The 24,349-nt window shown below is 44.6% G+C and overlaps 1 protein-coding gene across 1 annotated transcript in view; it reads left to right on the plus strand.

Moving 5' to 3' along the window:
• The window catches only part of LOC117501351 (ephrin type-A receptor 7), a 473,258-nt gene that overhangs the window by 410,651 nt on the left and 38,258 nt on the right, over positions 1-24,349 (plus strand). The window contains exon 9 of the mRNA XM_034160204.1: positions 20,605-20,660. Coding sequence (XP_034016095.1) covers positions 20,605-20,660 — 56 coding nt within the window. The remainder of the gene's footprint in view (positions 1-20,604; positions 20,661-24,349) is intronic.

The raw sequence follows: 24,349 nt of genomic DNA on the forward strand, positions 1-24,349 counted from the left end.
TTGCATCGGCTGCAGCTTTGCACATTCTGTGAAGATGTTTTATTGCTCGATATGTTCTCTATAACACATTGTGTGGTCATTTTAACTTTTTGCTTTTCTGTACAAGTAGCCGGTGGCCCCTCTTTAAAAGTTACAGGGACATTGCACTTACTTTATAACTTTAGGAACACTGTTGGTGGAGGAATGCACAGAATAAAAATCAGAGACATGGTCACTTTGATGGGAGAAAAAGGGGTGTATATTTTCTATTTTCCTCCTTTTTGACACTACATCTCTGTGCACCACCCCACTGTGTGCCATCACACGTACACGATACAAACAAACACACAGAGGGTCCACTGGTGCCTGACAGAGTTTATTAGAGTCACAGCTGCAGGGCATTGTCCAAACATTCTCCAGGAAACCCAGGCTTGACTGGTCAGGTCAGGATTGTTTACCCCTCAATGACCAATTCAGTGTGTGTGTGTGTGTGTGTGTGTGTGTGTGTGTGTGTGTGTGTGTGTGTGTGTGTGTGTGTGTGTGTGTGTGTGTGTGTGTGTGTGTGTGTGTGGAGAAAGAGCAATGTGAGAATTAAAGTGCAGGGTCATTTCATAGGGTCATTGAATTTTGTGGTACATTCACAAAAAGTGAGATTCAAAAGGGTTGTAAGCAAAGGTGGAGCAGTTTGCTGTGTGTGTCGTGTCCATGTAAACACTTTGATGTCTTGGAAGTCGCGCTAGACTCATCATTTTAACAGAAATGATGAGTCTAGAGAATCAGAATCAGAAGACGTTTATTGCCATTGCCAGTGAACAGGATTCACAGACTAGGAATTTGCTTCGGTACAATGGTGCAACATTAAGAAGAGATAAAATGCTAAGATAAAATATAACATATGTGTCAAAATAAGATAAAATATAAGATTAAAAAAAAAGAAATATGAAATATGAAAGGCTGTGTGCAACAGAAAAAGAGAAACAGAAAAAACAGTGGGAGGAGTGCAATTAAAAACCAAAGTACATTGTCTAAAGTGACCCGTGATAAAATGATAAAGTGACAGAGTTAAGCTTAAGGTGACTGAGTTATGAGGTGTTCATGAGTCTAACGGCAGAGGGGAAGAAACTGTTCTTATTGCGGGAGGTTCTGGTCCGGATGGACCGTAGCCTCCTGCCCGAGGGGAGTGGTTTGAATAGACCGTGTGCAGGGTGAGAAGGGTCAGCTGTGATCTGACCTGCTCGGCCCAGAGTCCTGGAGATGTGCAGGTCGTGGAGAGATGGAAGGCTACAGCCGATCACCTTCTCAGCAGAGGCCACAATGCGCTGCAGTCTGTGTCTGTCCCTGGCTGTGGCCCCGGCGTACCACACCATGATGGAGGAGCAGAGGATGGACTCAGTGATGGCCGTGTAGAACTGCACCATCAGCTGGACAGGCAGCTTGGCCTTCTTCAGCTGCCGCAGGAAGTACATCCTCTGCTGGGCCTTCTTGATGAGGGAGCTGATGGTTGACTCCCACTTGAGGTCCTGGGTGATGGTGGTGCTGAGGAAGCGGTGACAGACCACAGTGGTGATGGGGCTGTTGGTGAGGGCAAGGGAGGGCGGGGGGGCTGTGGCTTTCCTGAAGTCCACGATCATCTCCACTGTTTTCTCGGCGTTGAGCTCCAAGTTGTTGCTGCTGCACCAGGTCACCAGCCGGTCCACCTCCCTCCTGTAGGCAGACTCATCCCCATCCGAAATGAGTCCAATGAGGGTGGTGTCGTCCGCAAACTTGATGAGCTTTACAGAGTCGTGGCTGGAGGTGCAGCAGTTAGTGTAGAGGGAGAAGAGCAGAGGGGAAAGGACACAGCCCTGTGGAGATCCTGTGCTGAGAGCCCGAGTGTTCGAGACATTTTTTCCCAGCCTCACACGCTGACTCTGGTCCGTCAGGAAGTCTGTGATCCACCTGCAGGTGGAGTTGGACACATGGAGCAGAGAAAGCTTGTCCTGGAGCAAACTGGAAGGATGGTGTTGAATGCAGAGCTGAAGTCCACAAACAGGATCCTAGTGTAGGTTCCTGGGGAGTCCAGGTGCTGCAGGATGGAGTGCAGGGCCAGGTTTATGGCATCATCTACAGACCTGTTGGCTCTGTAGGCAAACTGCAAGGGGTCCAGGAGGGGGTCGGTGATGGACTTCAGTTGGATAAAACCAGGCATTCGAAGGTCTTCATGACTACAGACGTGAGAGACTTAGACTTAGACTTAGACAACTTTATTGTCCTGTGGCTGTGGCTCTCTACTGTCCTGTGAGAGCCACAGGACAGTAGTCATTAAGTCCAGTGACGCGTGGTTTCTTGGGTACTGGAACTATGATTGAGGACTTGAAACAGACTGGAACATGGCATGACTCCAGGGAGGTGTCGAAGATCCCCGTGAAGACTGGGGCCAGCTCATCAGCGCAGTGTCTCAGGGTGGCAGGAGAGACACAGTCTGGGCCCGGGGCCTTACGTGGATTCAGCCTTTTGAAATGTCTCCTCGCGTCCTCCTCTTGGACCGAGAGGGCAACAGGGGGAGTGGGGAGGGCAGCAGTGAGAGGGGGGAGGTCCAGAGTGTTTGAATATCCAGTTGTGTGGGGGGTGGGGAGGTGTGAGTCCTTGTCTTCAAAGCGTGAATAGAAGACATTCAGGTTGTTGGCCAGCTTCAGGTCATCAATAGAACGAGGTGCTTTGGGCTCCACACAGAGGCCGAGTCATTGGCAGAGAACCTTTGCTGCAGACGTGAACTGTACATGGATTTAGCCTTTGCCACCTCCTTGCTAAATCTGTACTTTGCACCTCTATGGCTGTCTCTGTCTCCTTCTCTGAAAGCCACCTCTTTCTGCTGACGGAGCTGCTGGAGTTTAGGTGTGAACCAGGGCTTGTCATTGTTATATCTCACCCTGGTATGCTGTGGGATGATGCTGTCTTCACAGAAATGAATATATGACGTCACAGTGTCCGTGTAGTCATCTAGACTGTCTGTTGAAGCCTCAAACATATCCCAATCCGTGGTGGCCAAGCACGCGCGTAGCTCCTCTGGTGGAATATACACAGAGCAAAGTATGAAAGAGTTAAACTCACGTGGAGAGTAGAACGGTCTGCAGTTTATGAGGAGATATTGCAGAGAGGGACAGCAGTGTTGGGAGATCACAGTCACATTGGAGCACCAGGCATTGTTGATATAGAAGCAGAGTCCTCCACCTCTTGTTTTTCCACCAGAGAGTGTTCGGTCTCTGTCTGCGCGGAGGAGTCGGAATCCCTCTAGCTGGAGCACGCAGCCCGGTGTCTGTGCATTTAACCATGTCTCCATGAAGCACAGTACACAAGATGAGGAGAAATCTCTATTCTTCTTCATCAGCAGTGCCAGCTCATCCATCTTGTTGTGGAGTGAGCGGACGTTGGAGAGAAATATCCCAGGTAGGGGCGTGCGCGTGCCCCGAGAGCTCCAGCTCGTTTTCCTCGCCGCCGTCGTCTCACTTTTTTGGCCAAAAAGTGAACCAGTTCAGCTGCAGGCACTAAAAAAACTGGCGTAATGTCCGTGGGTGTTGATGATTTGATGTTTAGAAGCTCCTCGCGGGTGTAGGGACACGATGACACACGATTCACACACAAAAACAGACAAAACAGGGAGCACCAAAATACCAGGGTGCCTTCACGTGGTGCCATCTTGGATCATTCCATTGGAGTCTAGCATATTTATCAGGCACTACTACGTTATATTTATAGAGCAGGTAACTCCATGGGTAAGACCTGCTGTTATATAGACCTGGGTTCAAATCCTGCTCATGCCACCTGTCTGTCCTTGAACAAAACACTTAAAGCCCCGTTTACACATAGACGGTTTTGTCAGCGGGTAGTACATAGAGCAAAGTTCGCGGTAGTTCGGCTGTTTTCGCGGTGGAAAGGGGCGGAGCATTTCGCCGGCATTTTGACCGCTGTACTATCCGCAAATACACAGATAAAATGCCACTAAATCCGCCGAATAAAGCGGCGTTTTGACGCCGTAGCATCCGGCACACGTCAGGCAACGGGGGTTAATACCCAGTTCTATCCTTTACAATCGCAGGTTAAGACGCGCGTGAGAACAGCGGTGTTCTGCTGCCATACCCAGGTTTTTATCCAGGCAAATCCTGCGTTACTCCAGGATCATTTCCATATAGGCACCGCCCCCAGAGTCTAATAGGCTGAAGCAGCAGGAATACATACCTCTGTCACTGCAGGGGGAGGGAGATCATCCTCAGCCTTTTCGTCTCCTTCCTTTCCCCTTCCTCAACGTGTTGCTCCGTCTCCACCACAGGCCTCCCCTCTGCTTCTGAAACAGACCTCTTGGTTTCCTTCTTCTTGTCCTTGCCGCTGCCAACTTTCTTTTAGGAGGCATACTGGAGCTTCTCTGCAAAAATATCTGGAGCTGGCCGCGAGTGAGAGGCCTGCATGCAGCGCGCTAGCATTTTTATACTGACCGCCGCCTATCGGCCGTTTGGAATGCCATTTTAACCGGGAGGTGGCGTTTAGAATGGCGTACTGTCCGCTAGCGCCTCAGTTTTGTCTGCCTCTGTCACCGGTAAAAACGCAGTTGAGGACGTCCAATGTGGGCTCTATCGCCGTTTTACACGCCGTTGGTTAGGGATACAATGCCGGCCGCCAATTACGGCGGTGTAAACTGCGGCACTACAGGAAGGGGCAGGATGAAACGGCGATTAAAAAGTATCAAACGCCGTTGTTCGCGTTGTCTCCGTCGTCACGCGAATTCTCTGGGAGCGCTCCCGGAATTATTCGACATGTTGAATAATTTTTTCAACGATTCTCGGTAAAGCCGGAACTAAGCCACGCCCCCTAGCACCGGCATTAACAATGGCGTTTGATCCTTAAGACGGCCAAAAACTCTTCCGGGATGCTTCCGGGAGCTCTTACCGTCTATGTGTAAATGGGGCTTAAGCCTGGTTCACACGGCAGGATAATTAGGCCGATATCGGACCTTATCTTCCCCTTCCGACAATCTTAAGGACGCCCCGACAATCGTGATGATGCTAAAGATAATAATCAAATATTCCTGTCGTGTGGCGTGTTAAGAGTGCTCTGATCTGCTCGGAAGGACGTTAGGGGTGCTCTGATCGCAAATCGGGGATATTCAACATGTTGGATTGTCTTGGCCTGATATCACAGCGTGTGTGGTGTCTTCCGACTACAAACGAAATGTTTCGTGCAGCCAAAAGTGAGGTGATGGAAATCAAAACAGCTGTTCTGACTTACCAGAAAGTCCGGTGGTCGCGCTGTCTCCACTTCTTTTAAAGAACACCTTTTCTTTTTCTTTTTGTATTTTTTCCCCTCTGTTTTAAATAGTCCACAAAGTATCTCAGTTTGTTTGCTCTGAAGTCACGTTTAATCTCGAGAGATTTTGTGAGATTTCCTGTCTGACCTGAGAATGTTCGTGTGTGAAATCTGTTTGTGTGTGGTGTGTTGTTTTTACCGTGTGGCTGTACACCACACACTGGACGACCAACACTGTTAGATCTATGATTTTTTTATCTCCACGTGTGTGGTCTCTCAGGTTTTGGAAACCTACAGATAATTTTAAAATCCAAGCCGTGTGAACCAGGCGTTAGTCTGCATTGTCTCAGTCCACTCAGCTGCAAAAGGGTAGCGGCGTTGGCTGGGGAAGTAAATGTGTAGCATCATTGTAGCACTTTGAGCACCATAGAAATGCAGTTGACCTCCTTCTTCTCATATTGATACATTATTGCTCTTAGCACTCAACTGTCAATACATGTGAAGCATAACCAAGTTGGACATCCAGGTCACAGCCGTATGGTGATGTGGTCTACAAATGTGTATCGAGTGGTAACAGAGTGGATCGTTGTTCCAGTAACATAGATTTTCCACATATCTAGAGGACTTAAAGATGCCCGAACATGGCTGTGTTTACAGTTGTACCCCAAACTGAGACAAGACCCTGGGCTTTAAATTTTGCTACCAGTTAGCAGAATCAAAACGTTTGTTCAGAAAGATGCAGGTTTGTCACAGGTAATGTTTTTAGAACATTTGTGATACTCTTCTATAAATGTGTGTTTGCAAAGGCTTTTGATGACGTGTTGATTTGTGTTGGTGTGATGACATATTAGTAGGCTCAAACAAATGTTTGTGTGTGTTTGGGGGGAGGGGGGGTTCCAACATTAAAGACTCAAGTACAGATCGTCCCAAAAAAGTGCTACAAAAACATTTGACTCCAATTCTGCCATGTCTAATCTGCTAATCTGAATTTAGTTTTCTTTTGTTTTTCCCCTCAGACATCAAGAGGTATGTGAGAAATTTCTTCTGATGTAGTTTGAGGCTCATCCTACAACGGCGTTTTAGGGCCACATAGAATTTTTTTTTTTTTTTAGACTTCGAGAATAAAGTCGTAATATTACAAGAATAAAGTCGTAATATTACGAGAATAAAGTCATATTATTATGAGAATAAAGTCGTAATTTTACGAGAATAAAGTCGTAATATTACAAGAAAAAAGCTGTAATTTTACAAGAATAAAGTCGCAATATTACGAGAATAAAGTCGTAATATTATGAGAATAAAGTCTTAATTTTATGAGAAAAAAGTCGTAATATAATATTTCAACTTTTTTCTTGTAATATTACGGCTTTATTCTCATAATATTACGACTTTATTCTCGAAGTCCAAAAAAAAAAAAAAAAAGAAATTCAATGTGGCCCTAAAACTCCGTCATATGATCCTATGAGGTTGGTGCTTTTAATCAAGCAAAAAGGGAAACTGGTAGAGTTCTACTTTGAGACCAAATCGATCATGCAAACCCAATGAAAATATCAATGTCACTTTGCTGTTACAAAAGCTCCAGACAGAAAGACAATATGGAGGATTGTAAGAAAATTCAAACTGATAGAACTGTTCACAGTGTTAACAAAGGGAGATGTGGCTGAACCAGAGGAGTTGTGCACATATTGAGCACATCTTGTGAATGCCAAAACTCTTACAGAGGTAAAATTAGAAATGAACCTCAGTGATAAAATTCCCCAAGATATGCTTCAAGATAACATGACAGGAGCCTAGTGAAGGGTGTCTGCCTGGTGCCACACAAACCATCTACAGCTCAACACCTCAAAGACAAGGAGCTGGTTATTGACTTTGGGAAGTCGAAACCAAGTCCGCAACCAGTTCTGATTGAGGGAGCTGAGTTGGAGGCTGTGGATCCCTACAAGTACCTCGGGCTGTGGCTGGACAGCAAACTGGACTGGACAACCCAAACCAAACGCATGTACACGAAGAGACACAGCAGGCGGTAAGCCCTGAGGAGGCTGTGGTGGTTTAACATCTGCAGGAAACTCCTGTGGATGTTCTACCAGTCTGTACTAGCCAGTGTCCTCTTTTCCACTGTGGTATCCTGAGGGGCAGCACATCCAAGAAGGACACATCCAGGCTGGACAAACTGTTCAGGTGGGCTGGCTCTGTGGTTGGCATGAACCTGAACTCTTTGATGATGGTGACAGAGAAGAGAACACTGGACAAACTGCTGGACATTATGGATGATGCCAGTCACCCTCTGCACACCGTCATCAGCAACCAGAGGAGCCTCTTCAGCCACAGACTGCTCCTTCCCAAGTACAGGACCAACAGACTGAAAAAATTCCTTTGTCCCTCAGGCCATCAGACTGTACAGCTCCTCACTCAGGGGGAGGAGGAGTAATAGGAAGACAGAGGACACGAAGGAGAGGAACAGTAGCAGCCACTCACTCACTCATCTTCAACTGCTTATCCAGGGCCGGGTTGCGAGGGCAACAACTCCAGCAGAGGACCCTAGACTTCACTTTCCAGGGCCACATTGACCACCCCTGACTGGAGGATCCTGAGGTGTTCCCAGGCCAGTGTGGAGATATAATCTCTAACCTAGTCCTGGGTTTTCCCTGGGGTCTCCTCCCAGATGGACGTGCCTGGAACACTTCCCTAGGGAGGCACTTCCTTACCAGATGCCCAAACCACCTCAGCTGGCTACTGTCCATGTCAGCCAGTAAACCAGTATTGATCAGTATGTCTGGTATTAATATTTATATTTGAAAACTGTTTTCTATTTAACTTTCACTTTTGATACTCTGTGTGCTTCTTACCCTGTGTGCTGCTATACAATACTGCTGGAACCTCAGTTTCCCTGAGGGAGTCTTCCCAAGGGATCAAAAAAAAAAAAAAAAAAAAATTAGTAACATTCTGTCTAATCTAATGACAAATATCAGTATCCAAAACTGTATAGATTTTCAATGGTTTTATTTTTGTGGCTCTTTTTTTTTTGGACACCCTGTATTTTTTAGATGAAAGTTGCAAATTTGTGATAATAGAACCTACCAAAAGTACCAAAAAAAATAAATAAATAAAAAAAATCTGACGTAAAGTCACCGACTTTCCTAGTGCAGTTTGATTGTCCTGTTTGTTTGTTTTTTTCCCACTACACTTTTTCATTTTTTTTTTTTTAATTTACCACAGACGTCATGTGCCGACGTGCGTTATCCAGACGTCTTTGAGCCTGCTGCCATCCTGTCTTATTTCAGTCAGCAAATTTGAAACCATCTCATGAGCGTTTTTGTTGACTGTCCATTTTATCGTAATGAAGAGCAACGACTGACGCCGGCGTTCACCCGCCTTTGTTTTATTGTTTTTGTTTTCCCAGCAGTGTCTGCTTGAGCGCCTCCAATGTAACTCCTGCTAGCGCGGTGCTGCTCCCCACCTCCTTCTCCGCTCTTCCTCCTCCTCCTCCTCCTCCTCCTTTCTCCTCTTCCTCCCTTCACACAGCTGATGCCCAGGTACACTGGCACGTCTGCACCCCCACCTTCCATCTGCCATAAAGACCCGCTTTGCATCTTCTATTTCATTTTTGTCACATCTGTGACATTTCAAAAGAAATAAAAGAAAAGGATTAATGTCGGAGGACTTTGCCTTCATCCTGCCTTTGCAAATCTTCTTTTTGTCCTTACTCACTTCCTCCATGGCTTTGTTGGCTCTTTGTCTCCTCACTTCCATCATCACTGGAATTAATCCTTTACTTACCATTGCTGCGTTACTATTTGACCTCCTCTTTCTGTTACCTTCCCTCCTATTCCCTTCCTACTGCACTTTTCTCCTCATTTCCTTCACTCTGGCATCTGTTGCATCCTTGCTACACTTCTGTTTTCCCTCTTTCCTGCCACAAAGTTAATTCCAGGGGGCTTTGGAAGTATTTTGAGATTGGGCACATGAAGGTATTCTTGCTTCCGTGTTTGAGCTGTAAGCCATGTGTGCATGAGGGTGGCGGATCCAAGTTTATCCTGGTTGGATCTAGGTTAAAATTCCTCAAACATTTGAATTTATGGGGCCAAAGCGTTCTACACTTAATGCTGTTGGTATGTGCAGATCAACAGCTCACACCAGTGATACTGAACAGACAATAGATTATATGCCACACAGCAGAGCAAGGAACAACATTTACAGGAGGTTATCTGATTCAGTCCCAGACTCTACTTCGATGCCAAGCAGGAAATACACAAATTACCCTCCCTTCATGTGCAGTTTACAGTAATATGCGTTCTCTGTCCAAATTAGCACACAGCAACTCAACTGGGGAAATCCAAGAGCACATAGCATGCAGCATGTAGTACTACCAACAAAACATGAAAATATGATTAGGGTGCTGGGAGAGCTCAGACCCCTGCTAACACCAATAGTTTTTTGTATTTCTACATTATTTGTTGACATACTACTGGAGTTAATCCAGAGCCACAGTAAGTCCAACATATTCACAGATATTATCACCATAAATGCAAAAATGTTAAAATATATATTAAGGGGGGGAAAAGGGCCCCAACTTGAAATTTTAAAGAAAGTGGGAGAAAAATCAATCTGGAGCTGCCCCTTAATGAATCTGCTCCAAAATTTGGAGTTGGGGAAGGGACTTGCATTGGACTGGTGTCCTGTCAAAGGGTAGTCATTGGCGCTCATCTGCTTCATGCTATGGACTCTGGATAAGCACTGGCACCTACGGGTATTAGGGTTGACATAGGACCGACTTACTATTACCACTTCTTTGACTTTATCTTCTTCATCTTTGTCGGCTTCTCTGTCTTGTACGTCTTCATTTCAATTTCAGGTTATTTTATTTGTATAGCACCAAATCACAACAATGCTGCCTCAAGGGGTTTCACACGAGTAGGGTCTAACTTTACCAAACCCCCCTGAGCAAGCACACAGGTGACAGTGGTAAGGAAAAACTACCTCTGATAATGAGGAAGAAACCTCAAGCAGACCAGACCCTGAGGGGTGACCTACTGCTTAGGCCATTCCAACACTTAAAAGTTTTTAACAAAGTTTTACCAATTTTTACAACCAGAAGAAACAGAAAACAAAAACAGAACAGCAACAAAAAAAAGGAGCTGAGCTAAAAGTCATTAAGATAAAAGTCATGCAGTCATTGATCCAACTGGCAGGGCATCCTGAGGTCAGTCTGGTGTCCTAAGTGCATTCTAATTGCAGACTGCAGTGGCTCAAAGAGGTTATTCTCCATAAGGTTGTCTGTGAGCTGCATGAGCAGGGTGTCCTGAGCTCATTCCGGCACCCTGGGGTGCAGGGACAGCATCCATTGAAGGTTTTATCAGTGCCTTGGACAGGGAGAAAAAGAGGAGAATCAGTCAGCCAGAAGTCAAGAGTCAGTTGACAGTAAGCAACAGCGAAGCAGAGCGATTACTAATGTGGTCACGGCAGCTACACTGCAAAAACTAATATCTAAGAAAGTAAAAAAAAAAAAAACACGTCTTGAAAGAAAAATGTACTTAATATTTGTCAAAAAAGCATTTTTACATAAGAAAAAAAAAGTCTCATTTTGGGAAAATGTATCTCACTTTTTCTTAAAGTTTTCCCAGCTAGTATCATGCTGTATTTAACCAGTAACGAGGAAAGTTGATGGATTTCAAATCATCCAAGCAAAGGAACAAGATTGTTATCCTTATTTCAAGACAGAAGCTAATCTTAAAATAAGATTTCTGTCTAGTTTTAAGGCACATTTGGATTATTCAGTGCCTAGACATTTTGCTAGTTTTGAGAATTCTAACAAAGTAAATTTTTCTTTTTTTGTTTTGTTTTTGTTTTTTGTTTTGTTTTTGTTTTTTTTGTTTGTTTTGTTTTTGCTTATTACAAGACAGTTTGGCTAGATTGTAGGTTATTTGGCTTATTTTGAAAGGGACAGTTTTTGCAGTGTAGCCCTGTGCTGTTATATGGCTGGGGGGGCCTGGCTGCCGGTTTGTTTGTCTTTTGGTTTCCTCCCAGGTGGCTTGCGTTTGGGACTGAGTGGCTGTGTTGCTGAGGCTGTCAGGACCTCACCCTGATCACCTGCGACACGTCAGGACTCACAGCTGTGGTGCATCTGGATGGATTGGAACATGTTGGCATTTAAGACTGGAGTGCACAGTGTGTATTTGCCAGAGACTCGACCTTGTGACCAGACGGGTGAGATCGTCGTCTTGGGAGCCATCTCATCAACAGCGGATGCTGAGAACATCCAGGTTTGATGCACAGTCTGTGAAAGAGGAGGGGGTGAGGTCTCACGCTCGTCAGCACACTTCCTGAGGTACGTTAGATTTTGTGACTAACAGTTATACAGTCAGTAAATGTGGTGTCCCTCACACCTTATTGTATTGAGCTGTTTGTTAGTCATGTATCAGCTTCCACTGCAGTGGAGTTTTGTGAACTGGATGTTCCATGCCTGCAGGTTGGGAAGCTGATCAGTAATCAAGCCAGGAAGTGTTTGCTGTTTGTACACCTTTAAATGTTCTGTGTGTAGAGTGTGGACTCACATAATGGTTCCTTCTTTCACAGACTCGGTTGTTGCGGCCACCTGGGGGGTGTCGGCGGGGTCCTTGGGTCCGAAACAGCTTCTGGCTCCGGACCGTTAGCGCTGCTGGGAGCGCACCACGCCAGGCCGCACCTTTGTGTTATTATCACTGTTATGTATTAAATTCAGTTAGCCTTTGTACCGTGCTCTGCTTATTTCATACTGGGTCCTTCAAACGCTGGTCGGTTCTCCGAGCTGCGTCCGACACATAACAGTAGTCTCTGGCCAAACATCACGGACCCAGCGGTAGCAGAGACAGTAACGCGCCGGGAAGGCGGCAGCAGACGTTCAGTGGTTATCCGGATCAGTTGCGGGGCTCTCCGCCCGGAAGGTGCGTGTTTGAGAACCCATTACTGGATACTGATTTGTGCTCTCTTGCAGCCGTGTTCCTGTGTTGTGCCTTATCCGTGGGTCGTGGTGGAGTGTGACCGGCGACGGCTTCGCGTCACGCTCCGACCGGATAAGAGGTTTAAACGGGCGCTGCAAGAGTGCGTTTGTAATGGGTTCACGCGCACGGCGGAGCTCTGTTAGCACAGGTCGCTGGGCTTCCTGTGTTACAGTCGTAGCCCCGTTTCCCCGGACAAAGGTAACTACTGCGTCTGTTGTTTCAGCTCCGGCGTTATTTAGTTGAGCACATTTTGGTTGTGTGTTGCACTCAGCTGCGCACATAAAAGCAGCTCGTTTGTTTTTTCTGTCGCCAAAGGGGTTTTTTTGTTTTTAGCACTCTGGCTCCCTCTTGTGGTGACTGAATCACGTTACCGTCAAGCTCTTGAGTAGGAACAGGTGTGTTCCATTTGGTTGAGCTTGACGGTATAACTCACTGATTTGTTTTGTGTTAGTTCATTTTGTGTGGGTGTTGTTTGAGTTGGTTTTTGTGTGGGATTTTATTTTTTGTTGTTCACTATTTGTCTGGGGTTGTGACCCTGTAGCCTTTGCAAAAAAAACCAAAAAAAAACAGGGACCCAAACAACTGTGTGTTGGTCTGTTTGTTTTTTCTTTTGTTTTTTTTTGTTTCACATCCCCAGGGTTGGATGGAACGGTCCCCTGGGGGGGTGATGGGGTTGGTACTTGGGTTGTTTTTTCTTTTTGTTTTTTGTTATGCCCTCTCTTCTCCTCTGACTCCAGCCGGGTGTTCCGTAGTGTCGGCATTGCTGGAGGGGTGCAGTTAGGTTGTGCTGGGCGTTTCCCAGGTGGCCTCTGCACCCGGGAGGGGAGGGGGGGGGTTTGGGGTGTTTTTTTGTTTTCCCCCCCCCCAGTTTCCGCCCTCAGGGTTTGACTGTGGTGTCCTCTGGGGGGGAAAGGGCGTTGGGTCCATCTAGCCGTGGACGGCCGGGGCTGGGTCCATTAGTCATGAGGGGAGGCGTCTCCTGGGGTTGACGAGTGGTCCTCTGGGGGGCGCTGGTAGTCCCCGTGGGTGACGTTGGATCCCAGAGGGACCTCGGCCGTGGTTATTACTCCTGGAGCTGGCGGGTGGCCCTCTGGGGGGTGTTGGTCCCTACGTGTCGTTTGGGGGGGAGGAGGGGGGGTATTTTGGCATTTTTGTTTGTGAGCTCAAATTTGGGTTGTTTTTCTTTTCTCCCCTTCCCTAGGGTTTGATGGAACGGTCCTCTGGGGGGGGGGGGGGGGTGTTTTAGTATTTTTGTTTGTAGGCTTGGGTTGGGTTGTTTTTCCTTTCTCCCCTTCCCTGGGGTTTGATGGGACGGTCCCCTGGGGAGGGGGGGGTGTTTTGGTTGTTTGTTTTATGACTAATCACACATGTTTGGTTAAAGGCTGACCGCACAGGTGTAGGAACTCCTGGCCACACCTGTGCTAAGACTGTCAGAAACAAGGGCAAAGATGCAGCCAGTTCAACCAGTCTGTTGGAGGATGAACGCAGACGCGGTTTCCAGCCATGGTCCCTGGAGGGGGGTGTTTCTCCTGGGCCAGGTGTATGTGGTCGCCGGGAGGCTTCCCGTGAGGGTGGGGTACTGTTATATGGCTGGGGGGGCCTGGCTGCCGGTTTGTTTGTCTTTTGGTTTCCTCCCAGGTGGCTTGCGTTTGGGACTGAGTGGCTGTGTTGCTGAGGCTGTCAGGACCTCACCCTGATCACCTGCGACACGTCAGGACTCACAGCTGTGGTGCATCTGGATGGATTGGAACATGTTGGCATTTAAGACTGGAGTGCACAGTGTGTATTTGCCAGAGACTCGACCTTGTGACCAGACGGGTGAGATCGTCGTCTTGGGAGCCATCTCATCAACAGCGGATGCTGAGAACATCCAGGTTTGATGCACAGTCTGTGAAAGAGGAGGGGGTGAGGTCTCACGCTCGTCAGCACACTTCCTGAGGTACGTTAGATTTTGTGACTAACAGTTATACAGTCAGTAAATGTGGTGTCCCTCACACCTTATTGTATTGAGCTGTTTGTTAGTCATGTATCAGCTTCCACTGCAGTGGAGTTTTGTGAACTGGATGTTCCATGCCTGCAGGTTGGGAAGCTGATCAGTAATCAAGCCAGGAAGTGTTTGCTGTTTGTACACCTTTAAGTGTTCTGTGTGTAGAGTGTGGACTCACATAATGGTTCCTTCTTTCACAGACTTGGTTGTTGCGGCCACCTGGGGGGTGTCGGCGGGGTCCTTGGGTCCGAAACAGCTTCTGGCTCCGGACCGTTAGCGCTGCTGGGAGCGCACCATGCCAGGCCGCACCTTTGTGTTATTATCACTGTTATGTATTAAATTCAGTTAGCCTTTGTACCGTGCTCTGCTTATTTCATACTGGGTCCTTCAAACGCTGGTCGGTTCTCCGAGCTGCGTCCGACACATAACATGTGCTTCACTAACAGACACAGAATTTAGATGTAGTGAGGCTGAGTCCTGTTCCATTGCTAATAACATGAATTAAAAGGAGAGGATGCATAGTTCTATACTACACTGTGGGAGGGAGAACAGATGCATCTTTAGTCTGGACTTGAATGTTTCTACAGACTCTGACTGTTTTATCTCTGCAGGGAGATCATTCCACAAGACAGGCACACGATAAAAAGGCTCTGTGGCCTGTGGACTTTTTTAACCTTAGGGACACAAAGTAGACCTGCACCGTGAATATGCAGAGCATGGGCTGGTACGTAGGGTGTAATTAGGTCAGCTAGATAGGGAGGTACTATTCCATGAATAATTTTATAAGTTAGTACCAGAACCTTTACATCAGATTTCACAGAGACAGTCTTCTTCCTCTTCATGTTCATCTTCTTTGTCATCATCTTGTTCTTCTTCTGGTAGCTTTCTGGTCTCACCTGTGGCTTAGATTCCGTTGTTGGTGAGGAAAGTGTTGCTACCACTGACCATGTGGACAATGCTGTGATCTGTGAATTGATGACTATCCTGACTGCAACACTTGAGAAGCCGAGCGAGGAATCGAATTGTCTGAGTTTTCAATTGTGCCTGATCAAGACTAAGATCCAGGCTTTCGATGACTGCTTGGATTGGACCATCAGAAGTATATCTGTTTGTCATCAAAGTGCCAAACTTTTATGTAGCACATTGGTGAATTTTGTGTTGGCAGTGACATTCATGTCTCTGGGTCCTCTGCCTTTGAGATCTAGAAACCCCTGGGTAGAGCTTATGGAGTCATAAGGTTGCTGGACAGAAGTGTTTAGTGATAATGGTATCTCTTTAGGAGAATGAAGTTCCCAGGTGAGCACACAGAGGGGTGCCTGTCATTCCATCAGAAAGCCTCCTGCATGGTTGATGTAGCACTTACCTGTAATTGTGTTTGCTGCATCATCAAGAAGCACTTTGGCTGCGGTATACACAGACAAATGTGTCCACAACACACAAAAACCAGGTCATATTTCATTAGATTTAGTCTTTAAGTGTGTCTCTTATAAATCTGGCCCTCTTCATGATGTTCTCTCCTCTCTCTGCTGGCTTCTTCATATCTTTTGGCTCTAGTATCTTACTTGTGACCTCTTATTTTCTTATCACCTCCCATGACACCTTTAAATGTTTTTCTAAGCTATTCGCCCCGTGCTTTGCCCTTCTCATGTTCCCACTTTTCTTCCTTTATTTCAGTTCCCTCTTGGGTCTTTTGCATCTTGTTTCACTTGGTACCTCGTTGCCCTTCGTCATCATCTCCCCGCCCCCGTTCCCCTCGCTCCCTCTCGGCTGTGCTCCCTTATCTGTTAATACCTGTCTCCTCCACCCTGGCTGCTATCTTGTGCCCTGAGGATCTGTGCTGCATGTGTCTGCTGGTTTGTTTTGACAGACAGGGCTGTGACCTTGTCTCATACTCTGCTGCCACACACAGAGCTGTGTCAGCCGTTGCCCCATGCAAATGCACGCAGGGAGGTTGGCGTGCACATTCGCACAGTCCAATACATGCATGCATGCAGGCGTTTGCACAAACGCCACACGTGCATCACATCGCATGACCGTACATGTCGACTTGCACAAATAAGTCCATCAGGATGTCTCTGAACTGAACTCTGCGTTGTGTGAAGCGCTGATATGTTCTGACACGCACATTAGTACACAGCCCCCATGAGCACATTCTGCACTGCAATCAAATGCTAGACTTACATACACGAGCATTCCTCTCACACTGGATTTTTTTTGTTTAATCACACATATTACACATGACATAATTAGTCCTAAAACCTTAACTCTGACATCCTGTGTTCGAAGGTGTTATGACTGCTGTCCTGCAGTTCCCACAATTAGTTTATTTTTTTCTGTTGACTTACTGATGAGCTAAAGTCATGCACTTTCTTTCATTAACCCCTAAATTTGGCTTTCCAGATTGTCATTTATGGACTTGATATTTTTATATATTTAGCACGGTTTAGTGTAGTTGGTTGCAAATCCAAATCTTCTGAAAAGTAACATTGTTGGGGAATTATTTTCACATACTTATTGGTGTTTTAAACAGAAATATAGCACTAAACAACTATTTTCTGTGGAAAGATTTAGTGGCGTAATGGTGTCCTGTGTAGAAAATTAATATAGACTCCCTTCATGTGTGTAGTTATCTGAATCCCTGTTTACACATAGACGGTTTTTGCCGTCTTAAGGATCAAACCCCCTTGTTAACGCCGGCACTAGGGGGTGTGGCTTAGTTCCGGCTTTACCGGGAATTGTCGAAAAAATTATTCAACATGTCGAATAATTCCAGGAGCGCTCCCGGAGAATTCGCGTGACGACGGAGACAATGCGAACAACGGCGTTTGATACTTTTTAATCGCCGTTTCATCCTGCCCCTTCCTGTAGTGCCGCAGTGTACACCGCCGTAATTGGCGGCCAGCATTGTATCCCTAATCAGCGGCGTGTAAAACGGCGATAGAGCCCACATCGGCATCCTCAAGGGTATTTTAACCGGCGACAGAGGCAGACAAAACGGCGGCGCTAGCGGACAGTACGCCGTTCTAAACGCCACCTCCCGGTTATTAATGGCGTTCCAAACGGCCGATAGGCGGCAGTCAGTATAAAAATGCTAGCGCACTGCATACAGGCCTCTCGCTCACGGCCAGCTCCAGATATTTTTGCAGAGAAGCTCCAGTATGCCTCCTAAAAGAAAATTGGCAGCAGCAAGGACTTACCAAGAGGTCTGGTTCAGAAGCAGAGGGGAGGTGGAGATGGAGCAACACGTTGAGGAGGTGGAAAAGGAAGGAGAAGAAAAGGCTGAGGATGATCTCCCTCCCCCTGCAGTGACAGAGGTATGTATTCCAGCTGCTTCAGCCTATTATATTCTGGGGGCGGTGCCTATATGCAAAAGTTCCAGGAGTAAAACAGGATTTGCCTGGATAAAACCAGCGGTACACAGGGCATTATCGGCAGCAGCAGAACACCGCCGTTCTCACACGCGTCTTAACCTGCGATTGTAAAGGATAGAACTGGGTATTAACCCCCGTTGCCTGACGTGTGCCGGATGCTACGGCATCAAAACGCCGCTTTATTCGGCGGATTTAGCGGTGTTTTATCTGCGTATTTACAGCTAGTACGGCGGTCCAAACGCCGGCAAAATGCTCCGTCCCTTTCCACCGCGAAAACAGCCGGAACTACCGCGAACTTTGGTCTACGTACTACCCGCCGACAAAACCGTCTATGTGTAAACGGGGCTTGAGCTTTTCTGTCCATCATACCCGAGGTGGCCGTGCCTGAAATTCCTGTGTGCATATTTAGTGCATGTGGCCCACTCTGCCTTGTAAAACCGTTGCGAGTCCTAATGTTTATGAATAGGCAGTCGTATTCTTTCAGTAGTACTCTTTATAATGCAGTTGGGGTGGAACGATATATTAGCTACATGATACATTACGTATTACAATACACTGGTCTCAATTCGATTCATATCGTGATACATAAATGCATCATGGTACATGATGTAACAAGCATAATCAGAGATATCTGACATCCGCCAAGGGTTGAAAATGACTCAAAATAAAAGCTATGTGATTCACATCGTGACCTGGACTTTACCTGGATCTGGATTCCACAACACAAAGCAATAATTGCATACTGACCCAAAATGGTCCGACTGATCAAGATGTTGGGACCTGATATTTAATTCACAACCTGAAACAAAACGGTGTCTTCCTGATCTTGGTTTTACATCATGATATCATATCTTTCTGCTGCAGAACTTTCATATTGATATGGATCACTCCCAACATCCAACACTAACAGGGTCTTCCTTTGTACAATAGCTACATGTGATTTAAATTTTGTCAAGATCCATCAAGCAAATTCAAGATGATCCTCAAAATGGTGAAAATTTAAGAAATGATCCAGAATCTTGATCCCGATCACCTTCCAAATGTAATAGAGTCTTCCATGGCCTAATATCTATCTGTGGTTCAAATTTGGTGAGAATCTGTGATGTAGTTTTGATGTAATACTTCAAAGCCTATATAAAGTGAAATCTTGATCCAGAATCTGATCCAGATCACATCTAAAATTTAGTGGAGTCTTCCATGGCCGAATTTCTATCTGTGGTTCAAATTTGGTGAGAATCTGTGATGTAGTTTTGACATAATACTTCAAAGCCTTTATAAAGTGAAATCTTGATGCAGAATCTGGATCCAGACCACCTCCAAAATTTAATGGAGTCTTCCGTGGCCTAATATCTATCTGTGGTGAAAATTTCATCAAAATCTGTGCAGCAGTTTTGATGTAATCCTTAAAGGCCTAATAAGTGAAATCCTGAGCCATAATCTGAATCTGGATCTCCTCTAAAATTCAGTGGAGTCTTCCATGCCCTAATATCTATTTGTGATGCAAATTTGGTGTAAATTATAAAATGTAATTTTTTGATACGTTTGCTATTTGTATATTTAATAATTCCTTAATGCTTCTTCTGCAAAAGGTCATATTTCTTCTATGCAGGAGTTGACTTTTATCGGCATTAACATACTCACTTCAAAAAACAATAGAGTTCAACCCATGCTCCACGATATGATTCCCACAATTCATGAAGTACGTTACACTCTAATAAGCATTGACTTCTCAGCAATTCCTCTAAGAGCCCACATCCAGAGGCTAAAATGACCTTTGACCAAGAACATGAGTGAAGTACAATCACCATACATCTGGCATTACATTGACATTGATATATAGAAACTCATTTGACCTGTTAAAAAGCTCCAGCTGGCATTACTTCTGCTAAGTGAGGGTTGCTGAAGGGGGAAGCCTTGTTTAGGTCCTGAGAAGGTGGAGCTAGGGTGACATCTAGAGGCAAAAATATGTGTAGCATCTATAAAAAGTGGATTTACTGTTTCACAAACTAACCAGTGATCAAAGTTTTCCAGAACTTGCTGGATTTTCACATTAGGCGTGAAACTCTATGGTGGAAATCATTACGATGGCATGGAACATTTGACTATTGATGAGCTTCATTAAAGAAAACGTTAAGTTGGTTAGTAGATGTGGTGACAGTAACTAGAAATGACAAGAACAGTTGGTGCCACTCATCATTGCCGACTGAAGTAATTAGGATATCGTATGCATTGACATTTCAACATATTTTTACTCTCTAGGATAGTTTAAAAAAAATAGATTTACTGGAGTCTTGTGTTATAGAGCATTAATGATCTAATGTTAAGGAATTGATTTTCCCACTGGAATTAATTTGACCTTGAATTTCTTGTCTGAATCCTTTTATCGCTTTCATCTGTAACTGTTCCGTGGAAGCCTGGGTGCCGGGGGTTTGTTCGTCACTTCTTAATTTGTGATTTATAGGGTGTCTCTTCGTGCATATCTGCAGCCATAACCATTAAAAGCCATATTAAACATTTCCTGTAAGTCCAAAAGCCGTCATCAGCCACATCATAGTGAACCTGTTCTTCTTCAGATGCCCTGCGGTGGCAAGGAATGAGCTATAGTATGTGTGTGTGTGTGTTTGTGTGTGTGTGTGTGACACTTGCCTGTGAGTGTTCCTGGATGGAAGTGTATCTATTTCAGTGATTCCTTCATCTGCTTCATAGAAATTCCATCAGGAAGAAACAATAGCGTATCCATTCTGGGCCTTTTGGGGTCTATCGCTCGCTGAGTCAAATCATCCAGCATTTCCACTTACTCAGCGTCAGATGCTGCTGGTGCTCATCAGTGCTTTGACAGTGAAAGTCTTTCCCTGTATCTTTTCCATCTCCCTTTGCTTTCTGTAACCTCACAGTTATTGCACATTCCACATAATCTGCCGTGTTGGGAGATAAACTGTAGCCGTTCTTTGTAATTGTTTGGCGAAGCTGGGATATAACGCCTTGTGACGCACGTCTTTGCTTCTCTTTGCAGACAGTGTGGCTACAGCAAAGCTTCTCAAGAGGGAGACGAGGAACTTTACTTCCAATGTGAGTGACAGCTGTGACATTCGTCTACCGTAGGAGCATATTTCAAACTCATCAATTATTGGAAATAACAATTGTCTTGTCTGTTGGTTTATTTATTTTTGCATCTGAGCATCATTTTATCCATGCAGTGTTTGCTGTGTTCCAGTTCATTAGGTCATGTGACTTTAAACAAAAGCCTTTTCAACATATTTTCCCTGTGCTGACATCAGTGTGGGACATGTGGATTTAAACTACAAATGGAATAAATCAGGAATAAAGGTCTAGGAACCACTGCAAATAGTCCAACCTAGTTTTGTATATAAATTCTAACTCTGTCACAATAAATTCCAGGGTTCTAGTCACAGTGGGCGGCACCAGTTGGCCCCGCCCAGTACTGCAAATTTCCACCCAGCTCTTGGGTTCAAATGGGTTGTGCCACCCAGCACAGAATTTCTGAAAAATGAACTGACATGTTGTTGAAAATGTACCAATTTCATTGTATTTCAGACTTAGAGTAGTAGTTTTACAATTTTAAACCAAAAATTAAAGTAATAAGAAATATATTTCTCATTTTCTTTGTATTGAATTGCAGCAGAGATCAGAGAGTCTGCTCGTTCTGTGGGGACAGAGCTGTGAACAGGATTAGCTGAAAACAGCGTCTCTGCTCTGCTCTGAACTGAAAAAAAAAAAAACCTGCCATGAAAATCCGACATTAATCCAGAGGTCCTTCTGTGTCCATATCTGAGGATACATTCAAGAATTTAGTTTATTTTACAGTTGAAAGGTTTCGTGTTTCCAAAAAGCTCTGATTTGAAAAACAGCAGACACGTGAGCGATGGGGGGAGGGACTGAGGGGGAGAGAGAGAGAGCGAAGGAGGAGGGGCGGAGAAGAGGAGGGGCACAAAGGAAAGTGAAAGAGGAAAGTGAAAAACTGATTCAGAAAGTTTTTCATTTAAAAGAGCAGGTTTGACAAATTAGTCCAGGTTCAGCTCTTGTTCAAACAAGGCAATTAGGTGTTATATTGTTTAAAAAGAAAAAGTCATGTAATCCCACTAAAATTGTTGAAAAAAAAAAAATCTGTCAGGATGACAGAAAAACTGCCTGCTTCACTGGATTAAAAGCGACTGTGTGTCATTTTTAAAGAAGAGAATAAATGTTATGTCCATGAAATATTAATGTGATTTTAACATTTTCAACATTATTTAATTTTTGTTAACTTAGATTTTGACAGAAACATGCAAAAAGAACTTTGATCTTTCATATACTACAACATAAATATAAGTTTTTGTTTATTATTTTTGCATTCAATGCATTTAAAACCACCCAAAATTAGTTAAAATAAGGCTTGCTGAGAATGTTTTAGTGGTATAAAACCCGATAGCTTTGGGGGCTGTGGATCCAGTGATACAGAACATGACCCTCAAAGAAATCTGCTTGTTGAAAAGGAATTTTCTTTTTATAGCATTTTTTATATATATATATGTATATATGTATATATATATATATATATATATATATATGTATATATGTATATATATATATATATGTGTGTGTGTGTGTGTGTGTCGCACCTTTTTTTCTGTACTACACTGGTCAACACCATTTTTCTTGCATGGAGTTTTTCAATGGATTTTGTATAATTTGGGGATGCTGAATATGAATCTGATGTTAGTTTTTGCTAATCACATCACATGTTTGAGATATGAAAACATATTTCTTGTGTCAAGCATTGATGCAAAAGCTGCAGTCTCACACACCTCTTCCGCGCCATAAACGATATTACGGCTCTTGTTCACATTTCGCGAACCTGGTTTAAAAACTATCCTTTTGAAGCTGCTTTTTTGCATGACTCATGGCATCAAACCCGTGAGTGAATGAGCAACTTTTGTGCAATCCATCAATATGGAACATGCCGATTGCAAAAAAAAACGTAATGTGATTGAGGAAATCTGAGCTTAGATTTGGATTCAGCATCAGTTGTCAACGTCCATGCAAGAATTTTTTCTGTTTTTGTTTTTTTGACCAGAATAGACAAGCATTTGATACCTAATTGATAATTATCAATTAGGTGTCAAATGCTTGTCTAATTTGTCTCATCTTTGTGTGTACTTGGATGTAGTGCCCATGGTCAAGAAGACAGTAAGGGCTTTAATCCCCAGTGATCTTGAACATCGCCCAAGTGATTGACTTCTGGCTGACCTTGCCAGGGTAATTCTTTGTGTCAAATCTGGTCCAAATAAGGTTGAAAATCTCATTATTTGACTTTGATCTATACCCAAATGAATTTTTTTCTTTAACAGCAATTTTGGTGTCAACATTCATTGAATACCAAGTTTGGTAGAAATCAGCAAAAGGACCTGGGAAAAAATAAGGCAACCAACAGGCAGACAGGCATGGACTTGGTCCCAGTGATTGACCTTTGGCAAATTTGACCTCACCTGTGCAATTCCAGAAGCCACCGAAGTGTGTATGTCAGGTGTTGTGCAAATTAATTTTGACATTTGACCCCAATGACCTTGATTCCAATGATTGATGTTTGGCAAATTTCACCCTGCCTGGGCAATTTGAGAACCTGCCTCCATGTGTGTGCCACATCTGGTGGATGTCAGAGTGAAAAATAATGACTTTGACATTTCACCCCAATGACCTTTGCCAGTTCTGGGGTTGACTGTCATTTGCACGTCAAGTTTAGTTGAAGTTGGCCAAAGGACCTTGGAGGAACAGGAGAACAAATTATCCTCTGGTATATTGAAATGTGTGCAAATACACACATGAGCATGCATGACTTTGCAGCACCACAGCTTTGATTCTTAATACAGAGTGCATGCTTAGGCGGCTCTCTAAGCGCATTGACATAGTCTGCAGCTGATTGGATGTTTTGCGGTGCCAGGTTTGATGAATTGAGTCTGAAATCGAGAGGAGGAGAATAAGAGTCCAAGATGGGGAAGACAGCAGAAGAAAGCCACAGAGATTGAGCCGCTGCATCGCAAACAAGCTGTTTAACATTGTTGTATATGATGTCATACAAGGCTGTAAATGGTCCATTTTTATTCTCAGCTCCCAGAGCTCTTAATAGGCTTTTTGTTTGACAGTGACAGAATGGAAGCGGTTTGACGTATCACTTCCTTTTTGTGTGAAAATTGTGCGTGCGCGTACAGGCTTGCTCATTTGCGTTGTTTAATCTCTGAGCGCGCTGAGCCCTCTGGAGAGGTTTGGAGCACTACGCCTGATGAATAACGAGCCGGAGCCACGTGGCCAGGAATTAATTCTGCTCAAACCGAGACATGCCAACAGCTGACAAACGTGTGCGCACACACACACACGGAGAATTGTTTTCAACCATGCATACCATATGTGCAAAAACACAGTTCTGTTCTTTTTATCAAAGGCAAACAAAACTTGTGAGTGTATGTTGTTATTTGGTAATTTGCAAATTAAACCGTATAGTTAGATCATGCGCAAAAAGAGCACAAGAAGCTTCATAAATTAGAGAATCTGCTGCTATCCTGCATCAAAACAAAGAATATTCTTCAAGGGTTTATTTGTTCAATCATATTTAAAGGTATACCACATTTTATTATATGGCTGTGATGCTACGTGCGCCCTGATTGGCTGATTTCCAATATTTTCCCATAACTGACCGGTTACCATGACAAGTGGTTCGAAACGCATATCCCATTTGTTACAAACCAGAAAGCTAAAAACATGAT

This window comes from Thalassophryne amazonica, chromosome 20 (assembly GCF_902500255.1).
Source record: "Thalassophryne amazonica chromosome 20, fThaAma1.1, whole genome shotgun sequence".
Lineage (NCBI taxonomy): Eukaryota > Metazoa > Chordata > Actinopteri > Batrachoidiformes > Batrachoididae > Thalassophryne > Thalassophryne amazonica.